The following is a 20,496-nucleotide window of genomic DNA, read 5'->3' on the forward strand; positions in this document are numbered from 1 at the left end:
TTAAATTATATATAGTTTATCGTTAACCAGGATATTGTAAAATCACCCTCGATTCCTCAAAACGGTTTCAAAGCAAGATTAATAAAAGAAAATAGGAAGAAGACAATCAATGACTTTTGAAAGTCTTTACGAAGTCTTGGTAAACCACGGAACAGGATGGATGGCACAACGTAGTCCAGGCGTTAACACAGAAAAATGATGCCATTTCCCATTAAGTTTCCTATTACTTTTCTCGGCGTACTTTTCCTGCTATCCCAAAATTATCAAATACCTGTCTGTAGGAAATTTCTGTTTCAATTTCGACTTGACTGACTTAAACAACTTTTCAGGCAACGTACCAGAGCCAACCCATTGCCATAACCCAGTCAAGAGTCATATTGTACTATCTAACCCCTCTTCCATTAGGCCAATACCACACTACCCTGTTTCCTTGCAGCATTCCACACCCAGAACAACCACCACCGTCACCCCCTTCTAATTCCTCCACCAATGCACCCCCTCAGCACCGCTGCTGCCACCTCCTTCCTTTCCACGCTCTTATTGTTCCTCCACTTAACGGCATCATCTCCTTCGAATTACATGATTAATCTTTCAAACTGCAACCAAAACTTCTCTTGCGGTGCCCTCACAAACATCGCCTACCCTTTCACCGGTGGCCAACGTCCACCCCACTGCGGCCCACCGGAGTTCTGGCTCACATGTTATGGTAACTCACAGACCACCCTCACAGTTAAATCACTGGCTTACCGAGTCACTCAGCTTGACCAAACCAACCAAACCTTAAGGCTCTCACCTTTAGACTTCTACGCTGACCGCCCATGCACATACCCATCCACTAGCACCACTTTTGATAACGGTATCTTCAGCCTTGCCTCCAACCATGAAACCCTTACTTTGTTTTATGGGTGCAAGAACTTAAGTGACTCTGTCGAGGAAAAATTTAAGTTGTTATGTGGCATGTCAGGAGATTCAGAAGAAGGGTTTTTCATGATTGGTGATCATCCTTCTATGAACAGTTGTCAGACTAGTTTTCAAGTGCCATTTCTCCGGAGTCGGGCACAACAACTTCAGGCTGAAGGGTCATCATTACTTGGTGAGGTTTTGAAAGAAGGGTTTGATGTACTTTATAGTGATCCTTACAGTGCTGATTGTCAGAAGTGTTCCAAGCATTCTGGTAGGCAATGTGGGTTTGATGGTAAAGTACATATTTGCATCTGTAATGATCAGCTCTGTACTGGTAAGTTAAAATCTATATTAATTTTGACTAGCCAAAATCTTCTAGTTTCCTTACGAGTTTGGTAGCTTTCAAGAAATGCTAGGCCTTCTTGTGGTAATTGATATGGAGGTTTTTTTTAATCAAATTATGCAAAGCTTCAATGATTTCAAGAATTAATGCTTGAATGGAAAGGGTTAGAAATTGATTTTTTTTGAAAATATATTAAAATAATTTTATTTTTAAATTAGTATATAAAAAAATTTTAAAAATATAAAAAAAATTAATTTAAAATTAAAAAAATTAAAAACATTTACTTAAACAACTTATTAGTTATTTATGATGACATATAATCAACCCTCCTTAATATTTTAAAAGACATAAAGCCCCATTCATGCGAATCAAACAAAAAGACATAAATATATAGTCTAATGAAACATCAAATTAACTCATGATATATGTGAAGAAACAAATAATATGTTCGAATATATTAGATAATTTTGATTGGACAAAAAGATGCAACGGAACCAATAAAACATCCATGAACTAATTAACAAATAATCCTCTTTCCATAGCGTAATTCACACCTCAACCGCTTTGTGAGAAATAAAGCAGTGAAAAGCTGATTTTATCTCAAGAACACAGAGTATCATGTCTTGGATTTAGGGGTATGAAGGTATTTTCCAAACAGCCTCTAAAAAATAGAGCTTTTCCATGTTGGAAAAGGTTTAGAATGATATTATCGCAAAGTCACCTGTTTCATATTGGTTTCAAATGAAATTATTATTAAGGAAAAGATTTATTTCGTTAGATTACAAGTGGAAATCAAATATTATCATTACCGTTGATTTACAAATTAATGAATTTGAGAGAATACTAAGAAAAAAATTAGATATGAAAATATATAGTTTTGTAATTTTAAATTAGTTTATCATGCTAAAGATAAGGAGATCGAGGAGAGTACTAATTTTTCAGCTTCAGTCTTTCTGTATTAACTTGGAGAAAATACAAGCATGCACACTGTTATTTTTAAATTATAATATGGAGATATTGTAAAAAATTGCCATGATCCTCTTTTTAACAATCTAGAACACCTTATTGAAAATGTGTTTATAGTTGTTTTTTAAAATGTTTTTTATTTATAAATATATCAAAATAATATTTTTTTTTATTTTTAAAAAATTATTTTTAAAATCAGTGCATCAAAATGATCTAAAAAATATTGATTTTAAATTAAAAAAATAAAAAAAAAATTTAATTTTTTAAAATTCTTTTAAAACGCAAAAACAAATAGGACTGAAAAATAAAATTTCATCGAACATCTTTATCAAAAGAAGATGATTCGAGTGTTGTTTTCATTGTCTCTACTACTACATCAAAACTTCTTTCTCTTAAAAAAAAAATTAAAACAAATCGAGGCAAAAGACACAAAAATTTAGTAGTGTAAAAAGAAGTGAGACAAACCGGAATCAACAATTCCTAAAGTTAAGATTAAACCAATTGATAAAAAGCCATAACAATCAAGTTGATATCAAAGAGAAATTAACGTTGTTGATGTCTCATCCGAACAAAAAATATTAATCATGTTGAATCAATCTTGTAAAATTACCAATATGATTATGACCTTGATTTTATGATTCTAGAGAAGTTTTGTCTAGATAGAGTTTTTTCATGGAAATATCTTCTTGAAATAAGATTTAAGATATTTGAAATAATATTATATTTAAAATATCTATTTTTTTAAAATAAAAGAGTTTAATTTTTTTATCATGAATTCAAAGACAAGTTCTTGTCAAGTAAGGAAGCATAACGTTGGGAATAGTTTTTATTTTTTATTTTTTTAGCACATTTATTTTATTATATTGTGTTAGCTAATAAGATTTTCTAAGATTTTTTTAGTTTCAAAATTCTAATGTGAGTTAGATTTTGTATTAGCCATGTGATTTTCAATAAAAAAAAAATCATTTTACAATGAGGATTTTAGTTCTAGAATTAGTATAAATAGGGAAGATTTTTTTTTTTCATAAGAGAAAATCTTTTAAATTATAGACTTTTCAACAGATATCATAGGTTTCTTTATAATTTTCTACTGTAATTTAATTTTAAGGCTTGAAAACTCTAATTTATTTCTTTATAATTTAGAAATGTATTTATTTAATGATTGACAAACTCCAAGGCTATACACTGTGTGTCAGGTAGAAATGTAAAAAGTTAACAAGAACAGGACAAACAGTATTCAAGAAAGAATTGTAAAGCTGCCATGGAATGGTTAGCTTAAGTTTACAACAATATAGATTAAGACATTAAGGAGTTCAGAAAATAAAGACATTACCTAATATATCACACTTAATCTCAGAATTAATTCTTTAACTGTATTAAATTTTATGTCTGCTGAGACTGATTCTATTATTTGTTTATTACTAATTAACTACGACATCTTCCATTGGTTGTCGTCATCACCATCATCATGAGTCAGCACATTCCACTTCTTTGTCTTTAGGGTAATTTCATTTTTTTATTATAGTTGCTGATCACCAATGAAAGTTGTAAAATTTTCTTATATCAGAAACTTACTTGATGTTCATGTTACAGGAACAGGATCTTCAAGGTTTGGTAAGGGTCTTAAGATTGCTATAGGTGAATATACTAATAAGAATCCAATATTTTCATTTGATGATGATGACGACAATGATAATGATGATGATCATTTTCTTTTACAGCCATATCAGCAACTGTGGCAACGATAATTGCTTTTTCTATAATTGCAATAGCAATGACCTTTAAGCTGAAGAATTCACAGAATGTTGACAAGTTTGAAAAATTTATGATGGACCATCATCGTCTCACTCCAAGGCGTTATTCATATTCAGACATTAAGAAAATCACCAACTCATTCACCAATATACTAGGTCAAGGGGGATTTGGTAATGTATACAAAGGAAAGTTAACGGACGGTCGGCTTGTGGCTGTAAAAGTCCTAAAAGATTCCAAAGGTGATGGAGAAGAGTTCATGAATGAAGTTGCGAGCATTAGCAGAACTTCCCACGTGAATATAGTTACACTTTTGGGTTTCTGCTATGAGAAGACTAAAAGAGCTTTGATCTATGAATTCATGACCAAGGGATCTTTAGACAAGTTCATATCTTATGAAGGAACCCCAGATACAAATTTTGGTTTAGAATGGGAACGATTTTATGAAATTGCAGTTGGTATTGCTAGAGGTCTCGAGTACTTACATAGAGGTTGTAACACTAGAATTGTGCATTTTGACATAAAGCCTCACAACATTCTTCTCGATGAAGATTTTGTACCAAAGATCTCTGATTTTGGTCTGGCAAAGCTATGCAAGAGTAAAGAGAGTAAGGTTTCAATGATAGGTGCAAGAGGGACTGTAGGTTACATAGCACCTGAAGTGTTCTGCAGAAATTTTGGAGGAGTATCTTACAAGTCTGATGTGTATAGCTATGGAATGATGGTTCTAGAAATGGTCGGAGAAAGAAAAAAAAATTATACAGGATCTTCGGAAACCAGTGAAATGTATTTCCCTGATTGGTTTTACAAGTATCTTGAACCGGGAGAGATTACATTACTTCATGGGGGTATATCAGAAGAGGAAGAAGAGATTATAAAAAAGATGATTGTTGTAGGTTTGTGGTGCATCCAAACCATTCCATCAGATAGACCATCAATGACAAAGGTGGTAGAGATGTTTGAAGGTAGTCTTCACTCTTTGCAAATTCCACTAAAACCTTTACTTTCTTCACCTAAAAGGTCTGCTCAAGATCACTCTTCCACTATATCATCACTGCCAACTGTGTCGTCACAAGGGGGTGGAGTGAACAAATTGTCTGTTGATGAAAGTGACTTGTAACTAGAGATTTCAATACTTTGTGTAGCCTGATGAAGATATAAAAAACCTTATTTCATGTCCTTCATCTAAGAGCTGCTTCTAGGCTGAGTGGTTCTTTGATATAGCTCACCGGAGGATACTCGTACAGGATTGGTAAGAGACACTGTCGTCTCTCTCCATCTCTTTTTTTCACCACTTATAGTATGTACTTCATGTTCAATCTGCTGAAAGTGTAGAACGTTCTGTTCCTACTTGCCTCTTATTGTTTATGATTTCAAGAGTTAGACAATAAGTGAGGTTCAACTTTATCATGCCTGTGGTTAATGTCATCTGTCTTGCATTGCAACTTTCTTAATTAGTTGACTTTCATAGTTTTCTTACTCTGTTTATTTGAGAAATATATTTCCCGGTTTGGTTTTGTAAGCATCTTGAACGAAGAGAGCTATCAAGACCTCAAGAGAGTATAACAGAATATGAAGAAGAGATTGTAAGGAAGTCCACTATGGGATGAGGAAAAGATGAGAAGATGATCTTAGTGGGTTTGTGGCGCATTCAAACAAATCCTTCAGATAGAGCATCAACGACAGGATATGTGGATAATGTATGTTAACTGCAAGCACGCAACACTGATAGGAGACACTATCCTCTCTGCCTCTGGTTTTTGTCGATGGTAATGTGTGTTAATTATGATTTGTACGTGATGCTCAGAACTGTAGAATTAATCTGCCATCCGTCACTGTTAAACAAGTTCAACATTTAAAGAAATAACTTGGAGGTTAAGCTATATCATCATTTATGGTTAACTGATATTTTAGGGAGATGATGATTCATTGTGCCAATTTCAGAAGCATCTCTGCTATCTATCTACTCTATATTTTGTTGGGGTAGGGTCTTATTGGATCACTATTGAGCTCTCATACTCTCTTTCATGTCCTGTAAAGCTCTTGCTGCTGTTTCGGGAAGGTCCAGGAATGCTTCTTTCTTTCATGCTGAAGGCATTTTGACCATTTTAAATGTGGCAGAATATGAAATTGCCTGCTCAGCAGAGCTTGACTATGAGTTTATTTGAAATGCTTTCAACATTCCCTATCACCAATCAACAGAACTCATGTTCGTATGTAGGAATCTTAGGAGCACCCTCTTCTTAAGGCTCATATAAGTTTTTTCTACGTTCTATGATCCCCCAAGTTCTGAAAATCCCCTCCTTCAAATTTCTGCTAACTGGACTGAAATAATTCTAACTATTAAAAATTAAGGACCAAATTGAAATTTTATACATAATTCTGGGACATGTATGAGTTTTACCATCAATTCGTTATTATCTTGTGTAGTTGAGGAGCTTATGTGTATTTTCTTTTTAAAAAAAATCAGATAAGAAGGAAATACTAATCTAGATATATGTTCGATTAAAAAAAAAAATTGTTAATCAAAGAGGTAATTATAGGCTAACAACTAGAATTCCAGAAGTTCTTTCTAGTTATAAGAAAGAAAGAAAAAAGCAAGGAATGATGGAAAACCCGTGCTTGTGAGTTGTCGCACGTGGACGCACAGTGTTGAGGGTTGAAGGAGTCATTATCTAGGTCCCGTTTATTTGCTGGAAAGTAGTTTCTTTTTAGAAAATGAATTCCGGGAAAGTGAATTATTTTCCGATGTTTGGTAGTGTAATGAAAAATAAGTTGAAAAATATTTTCCAGTGTTTGGTTATGTCATGGAAAATGAGCTGGAAAATAACTTATTAATATTTTATTTTTTTCAAGTTTATTAAAATAATGAGGAACAAATATTACAAATTAAAAAGTTGAATGAGAATGAAATTGAAAAAAAATATAATTTCATAAATTATCTCAAATAAAATAAATAATAATCAAAATAATAGAGATCAAATCTAAAAAATAAAAAAATTGAAAGATGAAGAAATTAAAATAATAATAATTAACATTTCATAAATTATTTCAAATAAAATAAGTAACAATCAAAAGAATGAGGACCAAATTTGATAGATAAAAAATTTCAATTATAAAATGATAAGGAAATAAAAATAAAGACCAAAATTAATATAAAAATTAAATTCTAAGGGATGAAATTGAAAAATAAATATTCAAAACAATATATATATATATATAGCAATCAAAAGTTTGAGGACCAAATTTGATATAATCAGTAAATAATAAGACATTTCTAAATTTTCCACAACTTTCAGAAAGTGTTTTCCGCCCAAAATAAAAGGAAAACACTTTCCTGGAAACCAAGCCAAATTTCTTTTTGACTGGAAAGTGTTTTTCGTTGACCAACTTTTCTAATGACAAATAAACACAGGAAAGTTTGGAAAGTGATTTCCTAAAAACCAGTTTCCGGGAAACAAACACAGCACTAGTTATTTAGTTCAGGATCACTAGGAATTTTATTAGAAATTCAAGGGTAAGTGACTGGTTGTAGTTAGAGAAGGTATTAACATCCTTAGCACACTCTACCTAAGGTAAGCTGTTTGTGTGGTTTTCATGGGTTTTAAAGATTTTCATGGGTTCCTAACCTACAATCAATTTATGGCTTAAGATGAAGGCATATGGGTTTTCTACAACTCGTGCGTCGTATTGAAAAATACTTCCAATTAAAATAAGTAAATGTTCATAATAATTTTAAGAATTTTCTGGTCAATTTCTAATATTTAAATACCAACTTAGTTGTAGGTCCAACATTTATACCAGAATATTTACTATTAATTCTCATGAATTAAAATTTTATCGGTTATAGAAATATTGACCAAATTCTCATGAATTCAATAAATTGATTTATTAAATTAAAAATGCATGCAAATATATATTATTATTTTTTTGTATGGAAATACTAAAACACCAAGTCTTTTATTTTTTTAAGCAAGATATGATTTTTGTATTTTTGAGAGACTTGGTTGTATGCAAATTAATTAAGATTGTATTTTTCAAAAAGAGATTTTTTGTTGTTATTTTTGTTGAAGGAAAACAATCCATTTAATACCAAAAAAGCACATCGCGTGTAGGTCACAATTTCAAATATTAAATATGTGAAGATAAAAAAAACTAAGAAAATCAAAATTGATTGAAAAATTATCTTCTGGGTATTAAGAAAATATTACCAATTAACTAAGGATGTATTTAACAAGATGCAAATAAAAATATTTTTTGTAAAGACTATTTTGACCGCGATATCCATTCAAAACAAATTATCATTTACCGACTCAAAACTAAACAACGCCAAACATCCACACAATTTTATTAATGTCACAAACTTATATTCAAATTTCATGCTAATTCAAATAAATCAACATCAATCCAAGCATAAATCATGCATCAATATTTAACGTCCTCAAACACAAACCCATAAAAATAAAGTTATAATTCAACGCAAATAATCAACTTATATCGAGATCCAAACACGAATCAAACCATGTTAACAATCTAAATATTATACAAAATAATAAGCTTTTAGCTCTAAAATTTCACAATTTATCGCAATTTTGTCCAAAAATGGTTTGAGTTCATAAATCAACCTTCTAGGATGATTGGAATGTTCAGGGTATAATGCAATGGACACTAGAAGACCGCTGGGACAATGACAGTGCGTGGATTAATGCACTGCCACTAGAGGAGCGTGGAGCCACTCTCTGGTGACCCGAACAGATAGAGACCCATTAGATCGGGTAAATCATCAATCCCTATTTATTTATTTTTTCCAATGGTGAGGCAAACGGAGATCAAAGGAGGGAGATCCGACCACATTAAGCTTTGGCTCCCTTCTCCTCTCTCTCCTCTTCACGCGACTGCTTTCCCTCCTAGTCGTGAGAGAGGTTGTCTTCACCAGCGTTAATGAAGGTTATAAGTGAGGGGATTGTTGCTGCTGAACAGGGACTTGGTCCTGTCGTGGATGCGATCAGCGGCATGCGGAGGGGAGGATATAAAGGAGGAGAGAGAGAGATCTTAAACAACTCAAGACAATGAAGCATCCATGAAAAAGGAAGCTTGAAGAAATTCTGCTCACTTCATAAGAGTTCTTCTTTCTATTCTTGTTCTCTTCATTATATTTATATTTAATAAGTTTTTTGTTTGTTTAGATTAAGAATGAACTAATTTTCTTATTCTAGGGCTAGGATGTAATCTTTGAATTCATGACATGAGTTGAATGTACTTGAATTGCATATATTTTGTTGATTTTGATTTGATGATTTTGATTTTCATCCTTGTAATTTATTGGCCATGAATTGCATATTTAAGGTGTTTAATGAAGTAACGAAAGTTGAAGTTCAATATTAGCCTTTGAATTCATCAAACCTTGGTAATGTGGTTTAGAAATAAATGCACTTTATTGTAACCTGTATTCAAGAGTTTCACAAAACTTAATGAATTTATATTAATTTCTATGATCACAAAAGTAGACATAAGATTAATATAGATATAATTGTGTATACCTTGAAAAAGGATATCATATACAAAAAGGAATTCAATCATTGCAATTAGCTAAAGATTAGTCCAAGAAACTATATTTAAATTTATGGAAGGAATTCATTTGAAATCTTACACCCTAGAAATCTTTTTATTTTATTTTAAATTAAACAAAAAAAATTTGCATTCCATTATACAAATTTAAGATCTTCTAAATAATATAGGAAATTGATGAATTAATACTTGAACCACATCCTTGTGGATACGATACTTGAATTACCCTATTCTATATGCCACAATCCATACATTTATGGTAAAAGTCTAGGGATGCAACAAAGTGTAATGAGAAATATATTGAATACTCTTGTACTAAATTATGAAGGTTTAATAAGCATAAATTAGAGTATAACCAAGGATTGATGATTTTAAAGTTGTTTTGCTCTTAGAATAGCTTGTATATGATATATGTTCGGATTCCCTTGTTAGTATTAAAATTAGACAAGCTATATATATATATATATATATATATATATATATATATATATATATATATATATATATATATATGTTTTTAAGAAAAATTAGTCTTTTATAATCATTACAGTCTCACTAACGACTAAAATGGTCGATCGGTTCAAATTGATCAAGTCAATCTGTCGACCAATTCCTACAGAATTCTCAAGTATCCATCACTGATAAATAAGCATTCCACCGGTTCATTTGATCATACCAAACGGTTGACCGGTTCATGCATAATTTCAATTATGATAGATTAACCTAGGTGAATTCTTAAAATTCTCTATCTTAGATTTTATCGTATGATTTATCAATCATTTAAAGTATACAAAATGAAGTATGTGAGTTCATTTTAATTGTGCTATCAAGTAGGATATAAAGATTTAGATTGATCACTTAGAATGAATATTAATCTAAGTCTTCATTTGCTTCATGCTTTGACTGCTTGATTGATTTTTTCATGAAATTTATCATGCTTGTTGATATGTTCTTGAATAAACATGTTTAAAATTTATTCTCAACAAGATATATTATTAGTTCATTTTACATTTTATTGTTATCGTTAAAATAAATAAAAACATGAATATTTGACTTAAAGGTCAACAATTAGCTTTTAATGGATATAACAATATTATTTCAAATTTGTGTAATTAATTCTATTCAATTTTTTTTTATTTTTGTTGGGTTGAAATAAAAGAGAGCTATGGAGAAATCTTTTTGTAGAATTTGATGTTTTTGGTTGGCTTGAAATTATCAAGAATTGTTTAGCAATCAGTTACAAACATGATTTCAGTGGGTTTTTTAAAATGTAATGTTTTTTTGCAACAATAAGATTGTGATTATTTCAAGAAAGTTGTCCGTGGTAAGATTGTTGTTTTTTTGTTATTTTTAGTTTTCAATGGCACTTTAATTTTTAAAATTATTATAATAACAAACATGTAAATAATGACAAAACTTTGTTGATTTTTATTTTGGTGTCAAAATAAAAGATGTAAAGTGTATTGAAGTTGTTAAAACTCTCGAGAGAAAAAGTAATTTACTAAACTTTAGAGAAAAAGTGAAAAATGATGAAAAGTAATTATCCCTTTTTCTATATATAAAGCTAATTATTAGTAATTGTATTACTTATTTCTTTTATATAAAGCTAATTATTAGTATTTGTGTTCAACCTTATTTCTAATTAAGAAAGATACTAAAACACTAATATAATTCTTAAAAAAAGAGGTTGATTTCATTCATTTATAAATTTAGGCCTAGCATTATACCTAATATAATATAAGACTTTATTTTCAGTAGTAAGATTATAAAAATGGTTAAAAAGAAGTCAAATAAAGCCAATGATTCAAATATAAAAAACAATTAAATTACATCAAGATTTAGAAGTATTAACTAATTCTTTTCTAAAATATTCCAAGAGAGTGATGTATGGTATTTTAAGTAATTTTAAATTATATATAGTTTTCATGTAATCTTGTATTAATCATAGGTAATTCATCATATCATTAAATATGTATATTTACCTTTCTGATGAATCTAGATTTGGTAGCTATATTTTACAATTGTTCTCAATTGACATAAAAATAAATATTTTCTCTCATTTCTTTATCTCCCTAAACTTTCCCTTAAGAAACCAAGTTCCCTTTACCAATACGTAATCTCTCCTGCGGTACTTCCTCTTTACCATAATGAGTTTCCCAATTTTTCCTTCCTCTATACTGTCAATGGACGAGGTTATGATTTTGAAACTAGAAAGACTAAGTTATCATATCGCTAAAACTACAAGGACTAAATTACTATTTACCAGATTATCTTTAACCAGGATATTGTAAAATCACCCTTGATTCCTCAAACGGTTTCAAAGCAAGATTAATAAATGAAAATAGGAAGAAGACAATCAATGACTTTTGAAAGTCTTTACGAAGTCTTGGTAAACCATGGAACAGGATGGATGGTACAACGTAGTCCAGGCGTTAAAACAGAAAAATGATGCCATTTCCCATTAGCATAGCTCTTAAACCAGTTTCCTATTACTTTTCTCGGCATACTTTTCCTGCTATCCCAAAATTATCAAATACCTGTCTGTAGGAAATTTCTGCATCAATTTCGACTTGACTGACTTAAACAACTTTTCAGTCAACGTACCAGAGCCAACCCATTGCCATAACCCAGTCAAGAGTCATGTACTATCTAACCCCTCTTCCATTAGGCCATTACCACACTACCCTGTTTCCTTGCAGCATTCCACACCCAGAACAACCACCACCATCACCCCCTTCTAATTCCACCACCAATGCACCCCCTCAGCACCGCTGCTGCCACCTCCTTCCTTTCCACCCTCTTATTGCTCCTCCACTTAACGGCAACATCTCCTTCGAATGACATGAGTAATCTTTCAAACTGCAACCAAACATTCTCTTGTGGCGCCCTCACAAACATCACCTACCCTTTCACCGGTGGCGAACGTCCATACCACTGCGGCCCACCGGAGTTCCAGCTCACATGTGATGGTAACTCACTGACCACCCTCAAAGCTAACTCACAGACTTACCGAGTCACTCAGGTTGACCAAGCCAACCAAACCTTAAGGCTCTCACCTTTAGACTTCTACGGTGACAATCCATGCACATACCCATCCACTAGCACCACTTTTGATAACGTTATCTTCAGTCTTGGTTCCAACCATGAAACCCTTTCTTTGTTTTATGGGTGCAAGAACTTAGGTGGCTATGTCGAGGCAAACTCTAAGTTCTCATGTGGCGGGCCAGGAGATTCAGAAGAAGGGTTTTTCATCATTGGTGATCATCCTCCTGTGGACCGGTGTCAGACTAGTTTTCAAGTGCCATTTCCCCGGAGTTGGGCACAACAACCTCAGGCTGAAGGGTTATCATTACTTGTTAAGGTTTTGAAAGAAGGGTTTGATGTCAGTTACAGGAATCCTTACAGTGCTGATTGTCAGAAATGTTACAAGCATTCTGGTAGGCAATGTGGGTTTGATGGTAAAGTACCTATTTGCATCTGTGATGATCAGCTCTGTACTGGTAAGTAAAAATCGATATTAATTTTGACTAGCCAAAATCTTCTAGTTTCCTTGCGAGTTTGGTAGCTTTCAAGAAATGCTAGGCCTTCTTGTGGTAATTGATATGGAGGGTTTTTTTTATCAAATTATGCAAAGCTTCAATGATTTCGAGAATTAATGCTTGAATTGCTTGCAAGGCTCACAAGTCCAGTAGCTTTATTTACTGGTAGTGAATACTAAAATCTAGCATTCATTCAATGTTCATGTTAAGAGGTTCAATGTTCAAAATTATGCTTCTTTGCTTGAGTCTGTGTTCAATTCTATGGGGTTATCATTTGAACTCAACAATATGATCCATTTCTTCTTCATCAGATGTTAAATAATTCTCGTTTAAGCTCTGCTAAATTATTTTGCAATAATTAATGCTTATTTCTCTGTTTTTACCCACCATTTTTGCTTGTTTCTCTAGTAGTTGCGGTCAGTGATATGATTTGATTGGATTTTCTTTTCGTGGAGAGATATTTTCCTCACTTCATGCTTGAAGGGAAGGGTTAGGAAAACGTTGCGCTATTCAATTACTCAAAAGGATTTTCCCCCTGCTTTTCTCTCTTTTTTCCCACCATTTTTGCTTGTTTCTCTAGTAGTTGCGGTCAGTGATAGGAAAACGTTGCGCTATTCAATTACTCAAAAGGATTTTCCCCCTGATTTTCTCTGTTTTTACCCACCATTTTTGCTTGTTTCTCCATGGATGACCTGCTTCCTTTACTGTGGCCGTTGTTTAGGACCATAGCCTGGGTGTCCATAATCTGACTGAATTCCTGAATTAGTTTGTATTTAACAAGTAATAATTAAGATAACCACAATCAAATTTTAGAAGTTTCTTGCTATCTGATCTTGCTAACAAGTCCCAAATTTGTTCCAAACTTTTTATTCATGCTTCAACTGATGCTTCTCGCTCTCGTGAATTATGCAGAGAAGTCGTCTAACCGAAAACCACTTATAATAGGTACAACTCTGCTACATTACTGTATTAAATCAGCACTGAAAAGAAAAGCTGAGCAGTTTTGTTTTTATCATTTCCAGGAGTCAGCTTGGCAAGTGGAGCAGTTCTTGTTATCTTTGTGGGATGCTGGATCATGGTTGTCAAACAAATGAAGAAAAGAAAATCTGCCCTAGTGCAAAGCGAATGCCTTCCTGCAGTTGCACCTACTTCAGGCAACGGCCTTGCTACAATTAATTTCTTTCGAACTACTCCTTCTCTTGCCATCTCAAAGTCTGACCTTGATAAGGGCAGTACCTATCTTGGAGTCAGGGTGTTCAGCTACAACGAACTCGAGGAAGCCACTAATTGTTTTGATTCTTCAAAAGAACTTGGAGATGGAGGGTTTGGCACTGTTTACTATGGTTGGAAGATGAAATTATTTTATTTTGCAGTATAGTAACCTTTCATAAATTAACTTCTTTGTTGACTCCATTCTAAAGTCTTAACGTAATTGCTTGAATGATCAGGAGTACTCAGGGATGGGTGTGTGGTTGCTGTCAAGCGCCTATATGAGAGCAACATGAGACGTGCTGAGCAGTTTATGAATGAAATTGAGATCCTAGCTCATTTGCGGCACAAGAACCTGGTGGAACTTTATGGATGCACCTCAAGGCATAGCCGAGAGCTTCTACTTGTTTATGAATACATTCCTAATGGAACAGTCGCTGATCATCTTCATGGAAGACAGTCGAACTCTGGTTTGCTCACTTGGCCTGTTCGGTTGAGCATTGCTATAGAGACAGCCAGTGCACTTGCATACCTCCACGCTTCAGATGTCATACATCGTGATGTCAAAACCAATAACATTCTCCTAGACAACGACTTCCATGTGAAAGTGGCTGATTTTGGTTTGTCGAGATTGTTCCCAACTGATGTAACTCATGTATCGACTGCTCCTCAAGGGACGCCTGGATATGTTGATCCGGAGTATTATCAATGCTACCACCTCACCAACAAGAGCGACGTTTACAGCTATGGTGTGGTCTTGATTGAGCTGATATCAGCTTTAGAAGCAGTGGACATCACTAGGCATCGGCATGATATTAATTTGTCCAACATGGCAGTGAACAAAATCCAAAACCATGCTTTAAATGAGTTGGTTGATCCATTTCTTGGATTCGATAAGGACTTCGTGGTAAGAGAGATGGTATCATCAGTTGCAGAATTAGCTTTCATGTGTTTGCAACATGAGAGGGAAATGAGGCCAACTATGGAAGAAGTATTGGAGGTATTAAGAGGAATTGAGAGAGAAAATTATGGAGCAGGGAAAGGAGGTGTTGAATGTTAGGGACGATGATGTTGGCTATTGAAGCATGCTACTCTAGTCCTTTTTTCTAAGAAATTTTCAAATGTCCTACAAATATCCGATATGACAATGGTTTTGAGGTTTATTAATTATCCTTTCTTTGTATGGTGTTGATTTGTTGTTAATATGCAAAAAATGTGACGAATGCCACTGTAGAGGCTTCTAAGGCAATGCGCATTTTGAATTTAGCCATCTGTTGCTCTTTTGCATGGGGTGAATCATGACTGGCTGCTTTGATTATTATCTAATGTTCAAATGTTTTGAAGTAAATCATCAAGAACAATCTGACCGAGTTCCTGCTAACTAGGATGGCTGGCTGTTCCAGTTCAGTTTAGCCGGTCTAGTGAGGCGTTTGCTAGCCGTTGACTCCAACAAAATTGGAGACTTGGTATTTTGTTTTGTTTTTGAAATACAACCGTGTACCCAAGCTGTCACGTACTAATTTTTTAAACCTATTTTTATGTAATTACGTGGTAGTTAGAATAAATAGTTTTAAAAATAAAATTATTTATATTTCTTTTAAAATTAAATTCATTGACCTCAAAATCAAAGTTATAGATAACAGAATCAAACTACATGAGAACTATCTTTTCTTTACTTTTTTTACGACTTTCTCTAGAGACTAAAATATAACAAAGAGAGTTTAGGGTCAAAATATAATAACCTAAAAAAATAGAGATAAAAGATAAAATTAAAATATAACTTAAGAGATTAAATAGAAATTTTTTGCGCTTTTATGAAAAGTCCTTTTGTTTCTTCCTTTATCTTAATCTTGGTTTTTTTATCTCTCAATTTAGTTTTAAAAAGAAAAATAAAACTTTATTTTATAAAATTTATCATTAATTTAATGTTGCAACATTTGACAACACATTAGAATAGTGAAGGAAAACATATTATTTAAGCACATAAAACATGGAGACATAACTTCAAACAAACGATGCAATTGAAAAGAAATAAAGAGTAGTGATTAAATTGTAAAAACACCAAACTTTAGGGACTAGATTGTAAAAAAAATGCATTGTCATTAATAGTTTTTGTAGGAGCGTGAACAGTTTTCTTAGGCAAAATATAAACACCTAGGATTTCTCTCTTCTACTTATTAAAAAAAAATTAAAGTTGGAGGGTGATTTAGCATGTACATACAACTCACTATTCACAACAATAGTGTAATTGCAATTTTACCATTTTCAAAAAAAAACACATGACTTTATGTTAGAGGTATTTTGATTTTTTAAACAGACTATTAGTCATTAAAGATTTAATCTAAGATATAATTGTTTTTTCATATATTTATAATATAGTGAAATGATATAATTACCCTCTAGATTAAATTTAGGGTAGGCTAAGAGGTGTGTTTTTGTCTTTACATTTGTAAAAATATAGCTAAATGACATGCCTACCTTTGGTATCAAAAAAATCTAACCATGCATCCAGGAGCTTTTTAATCTTTTAGCACTGTTTTGTTTTTTTTATTATTATTATTCCATGACCACCTAGGACAATTTCATCTTTCAAGGTCAATTAATTAATTTCTTAACGCAAGGTTATGGAGGCATGCGGGAGGCATTCGTTCACTTTGGATGACACGTATGACGCTTATCCTAATAGAAAAAATGTCTTTTTTGTTGTGTTTTTAGATAAGTTACCGTGTTCTCTTCTTAATGATATTACACGTATCGATAAAGATGGGGTGTTTTATTGCTGATGGGTCTTTTTTTTCTTATTTTTTTTTCCCCTAAAAATTACAGGTTAGTCATATTTTTTTTATATTTCAATTTTAGTCATTATTGTTTTATCTCTAGTTTTTTTTATTGTCCCTTTTATAAAAGTCTTTATTGTTTTTAATTTCGTCATTCAATCCCAATTTGTGATATATTATTTTTTTAGAAGTGGTACTTATATTTTTAATTTCTAATTTTTTTCTCTGACCTTTTTATAAAAATTTTATTGATTTTCAGTTTCATCATTCATTCTAAATTTATGGTATATTATTTTTTCTGATTTGGTTCTAATTCTTTTCATTTTGTTACCCTTTTGTTAAAGTTAGTTTTGTTTTCAATTCAACCCTCAAATAAAATATTTATGGTTGCCCTCTAATTTATTTATTTTTTTTCTATTCTTACCCACATTCTTTTAATAGCAATTTTTTTTATTTGGCGTTCTTTAGTGTAATTTTTTTTCCAATTTCATATTTTAACGTTTAATTTTGTTGGGGATTGGACTTTTGTGGTTCTTCCATGTATGTTGCTTTCAGACTTACTATCCAATTCACGAGTTTGAAAAGTTAGCAAGGATTGTCATTTTTTTTTTACTTATTTTTTTCTTATTTTATAGCTCAATGTTAGTTTTTACTTAAAACAAATTTGGCTTTGTAGTTTTCTTCAATTTCTTTTCTGTCAAGTTATCCCAACCTCATGATCCCATGCAGGTTTGGCAAGTTGACCATTTTAGCCTGTCTTTTATTACTCAGGTTACATGTTTATCATGCTTTAAATCACACTATTTTTTCTCATTTTATTCTTCCATGTTTAATTGGCTGGAAATTAAACAACATTGTTTTTTCACACTTAAAAAAAGGATTTATTTTCACAAGTTATTGATGTTGCTTTAAAAAAATACATAGGTTTTCTATCATTGCCTTTCTTTCATCTGATTCAAATAAAAAAAAAACTTATTTAATAAGTTGAAACTATTACTCAAGTCATTGATTTTTTTTAATAGGCTTGCAACACCTAAATATTTATGGAAAAATATAACACGGACTCGCGGTGTAGCATACGTCATGTTTAGCTGTAGACTAATTTTAGTGATGTAAGGTGATATGGGGCATTAGATCCAAGTCCTATCTTGTTTTTAATTGAGTGATGTGATATAGAGTTTAACAAGCATGGTGAATTACATGTGATATTGCTAGTTGGTTTGACACCACGTTAAAAAAAAATGTCTGCCTCACCGGCCAAATATGTTTTGTGTATCACACTGCAATAGATTATTTTATTTATTTACTTTGGTTCAATGTTTTCATACACAAGCTAGTGTGTACATCTATATCCAATAGAAAAGCTATGGAAAATAAGAAATTTTCATCATATAGGAAAATTGGAAGGAATTTATAAGATTAAGTATAGAGATCTTTTTTATAAGAATTTGAAATTAAAAGATTTGTTTTTCCTGTGATTTCAGATTCGAGTAATGTGATTGTTAATATGATGACCACTGGAGGCTTACACGGTCGTTAATTTTAGAATTTGTGAGATTAGTCGAGATACACGCAAGCTGTCCGGACACCCACATTAATTAAAAAAAAAAAAAGGTATAGAGATCTTCTTTGAAAAAAATTGTCTCCTAATCCCCTTTTTCACGATCGCCCTCTACCTCATTTTGCATAATTGATCCTGTTCTCTAGCCGATGCAGGTTTCAGAGTCCAAAATCCTAGCAAATCCAAAAAGAAAAAGGGTCATAATTAGATTATTGCATACGCTATTAAAAGAAATTAGAAACAGAATCATACTTCGTGTGCTGTCCTTTTTTTTTTTTTTTTTTTATTTTACCTTCATGGATTCTTAACTCTTCACTGCCAAAGATAGATAGATTATCACTTTTCACTGTCGAAGAATACCAGGAAACAGACAAGAAGAAGAAAATAAAAGAGAAATTAACGTAGAAAAGTAAAGAGAAGAAAAGGGACTCTTCTAGGAAGAAGACTCGTTGCTGTCACTTCTTCGAAGAGTTATTTCTGCAAATAATATATACTTAGCCAATAAATAACAAACATGATCCATTCATTATTATTTAATTCCTAGATTAGATTTAACCGTTCCTGAACTTGTTTTTGGCAATTATCATGCCAACACTACACTATTAAGTGAGGACCAAAGCAACAGTTCATCTCCCTTCCCCCTCTACAAAAGACAAACACAACATTATTTATTAATCTGATATACTTTGGACTTAACCAACATTAGATTAGATCGTACAAGGTAGCAGCATTACATGCAATTTTCCATGGCCTCAAGCTCTCTTAATCCCATCATCATCAGCCATCGCTAAAACAAAAACACAATTCTATCTCTCACACTCTACTCCTTGGACTCATTCACTAGCATCAATTCCTATATACCGAAACCTCCCCTTCTCCTCCACTTGTCATCACATAACAAACACTACCACCCACCCTTCAAATCCAGAGAAACAACAGCATACAATTTAAGAGATTAGATCATAAATAAGTATTCTTCTTCTTCTTCAAGAACGGCAAACAGCATAAACCCGAAGAAAACCCAGATGGGTTCAATAAATTAGATCTCAAGATTGTATAGAGAGAGAGAGAAAGTGGGGTCTTCTTGTTTTCGTTGATTAATGGCGACGCTGCATAAATTCAAGCTATTAGCTACACAATGTGCAGTGACAGCAACACCAACGCAAAGTCCAACGACAAGTCCCGTCTTCCACATCCGCCGCCGGAGGAAGACTCTTCGGATGCTACTTTCAAAGAACTCCGATGTTCGCCGGAGGATTCCACGGCGAGAAGATGAATCGGAAGAAGAGGAAGATCCGTTGCCCGAGAAGAGGGTGAGGAGGAAATTGAAGGATTTGTTTGTGTCTTCGCCGCCTTTTGAGGAGATGGAGAGGAGGAGTGGTGAGCGTGGTGGCGGTGAGGAGGTGGGGTTGATTAGTGGTGGTGCAGCGGCGGTGAGGAGAGGTGGTGTCGGTGGCGGCGCGTTGAGACCGGTTGCGGCGTCGTTGAGATATAGATTGTTAAGGAGAGCTTGGAGACCTGTATTAGTTACCATCCCTGAGTAGTAAATTGTTTCTGAAAAATTGTACGGACAAATGGAATATTTTTGTTTCTTCTATTATTAAATTTTGTGAAGTATTTATTTTTACTTGAGAAATTATATATATGATGCTTGTACGTAGAAAATGATTCTCAAAGAAAATTATTTGTTTTTTTTTTAAGATTTTTTTTTTTTTAAAAAAAGGATGGTATTAAACATTTCTAGAGAAATTTACAAAAACTGTTAATTGTAGCAATTATTCAAATAATTGGATTAAAAAAAAGATTAAGAGAAAAGATATTTATAAGTACATTTAAATAATCTATGATATCAAAACTTGGTTGTCTTTCCCTTGCTAC

General features: G+C 32.6%; 2 protein-coding genes across 4 annotated transcripts; both read left to right on the top strand.

Annotated features, from left to right (window-relative positions):
• The first annotated feature begins 410 nt into the window (after positions 1-410).
• On the top strand, positions 411-15,550 carry LOC7477438 (LEAF RUST 10 DISEASE-RESISTANCE LOCUS RECEPTOR-LIKE PROTEIN KINASE-like 1.4). Of its 3 annotated transcripts, XM_024599302.2 has the most exons (5): positions 411-518; positions 12,314-13,032; positions 13,984-14,016; positions 14,094-14,414; positions 14,520-15,550. In XM_024599302.2, exons 1-5 carry the CDS (start codon positions 490-492, stop codon positions 15,338-15,340), a joined length of 1,923 nt encoding a protein of 640 aa, XP_024455070.1. In that variant the 5' UTR covers positions 411-489; the 3' UTR covers positions 15,341-15,550. The 3 variants fall into 3 exon arrangements, with proteins under 3 accessions (XP_024455070.1, XP_052308040.1, XP_024455069.1); XM_052452080.1 differs by lacking the exon at positions 12,314-13,032 and having other exon boundaries at positions 490-1,237; XM_024599301.2 differs by lacking the exons at positions 12,314-13,032; positions 13,984-14,016; positions 14,094-14,414; positions 14,520-15,550 and adding exons at positions 3,806-3,850; positions 3,934-6,025 and having other exon boundaries at positions 490-1,237.
• Positions 15,551-19,218: 3,668 nt separating this feature from the next.
• On the top strand, positions 19,219-20,215 carry LOC7477436 (uncharacterized). Its single transcript, XM_002305792.4, has one exon. The coding sequence runs from the start codon at positions 19,719-19,721 to the stop codon at positions 20,160-20,162; it is 444 nt and encodes a 147-aa protein (XP_002305828.1). The 5' UTR covers positions 19,219-19,718; the 3' UTR covers positions 20,163-20,215.
• Positions 20,216-20,496: the final 281 nt, after the last annotated feature.

The sequence above is a fragment of the Populus trichocarpa genome, chromosome 4 (genome assembly GCF_000002775.5).
Source record: "Populus trichocarpa isolate Nisqually-1 chromosome 4, P.trichocarpa_v4.1, whole genome shotgun sequence".
Classification (NCBI taxonomy): domain Eukaryota; kingdom Viridiplantae; phylum Streptophyta; class Magnoliopsida; order Malpighiales; family Salicaceae; genus Populus; species Populus trichocarpa.

Excerpts from the sequence above, each read along its gene's own strand:
- LOC7477438 (XM_024599301.2), top strand. The coding sequence starts at position 490 with ATGCACCCCCTCAGCACCGCTGCTGCCACCTCCTTCCTTTCCACGCTC. Across the intron at positions 1,238-3,805 it reads TAATGATCAGCTCTGTACTG|GAACAGGATCTTCAAGGTTT; the intron begins GTAAGTTAAAAT and ends TTCATGTTACAG. Across the intron at positions 3,851-3,933 it reads GGGTCTTAAGATTGCTATAG|CCATATCAGCAACTGTGGCA; the intron begins GTGAATATACTA and ends TTTCTTTTACAG.
- LOC7477436 (XM_002305792.4), top strand. The coding sequence starts at position 19,719 with ATGGCGACGCTGCATAAATTCAAGCTATTAGCTACACAATGTGCAGTG.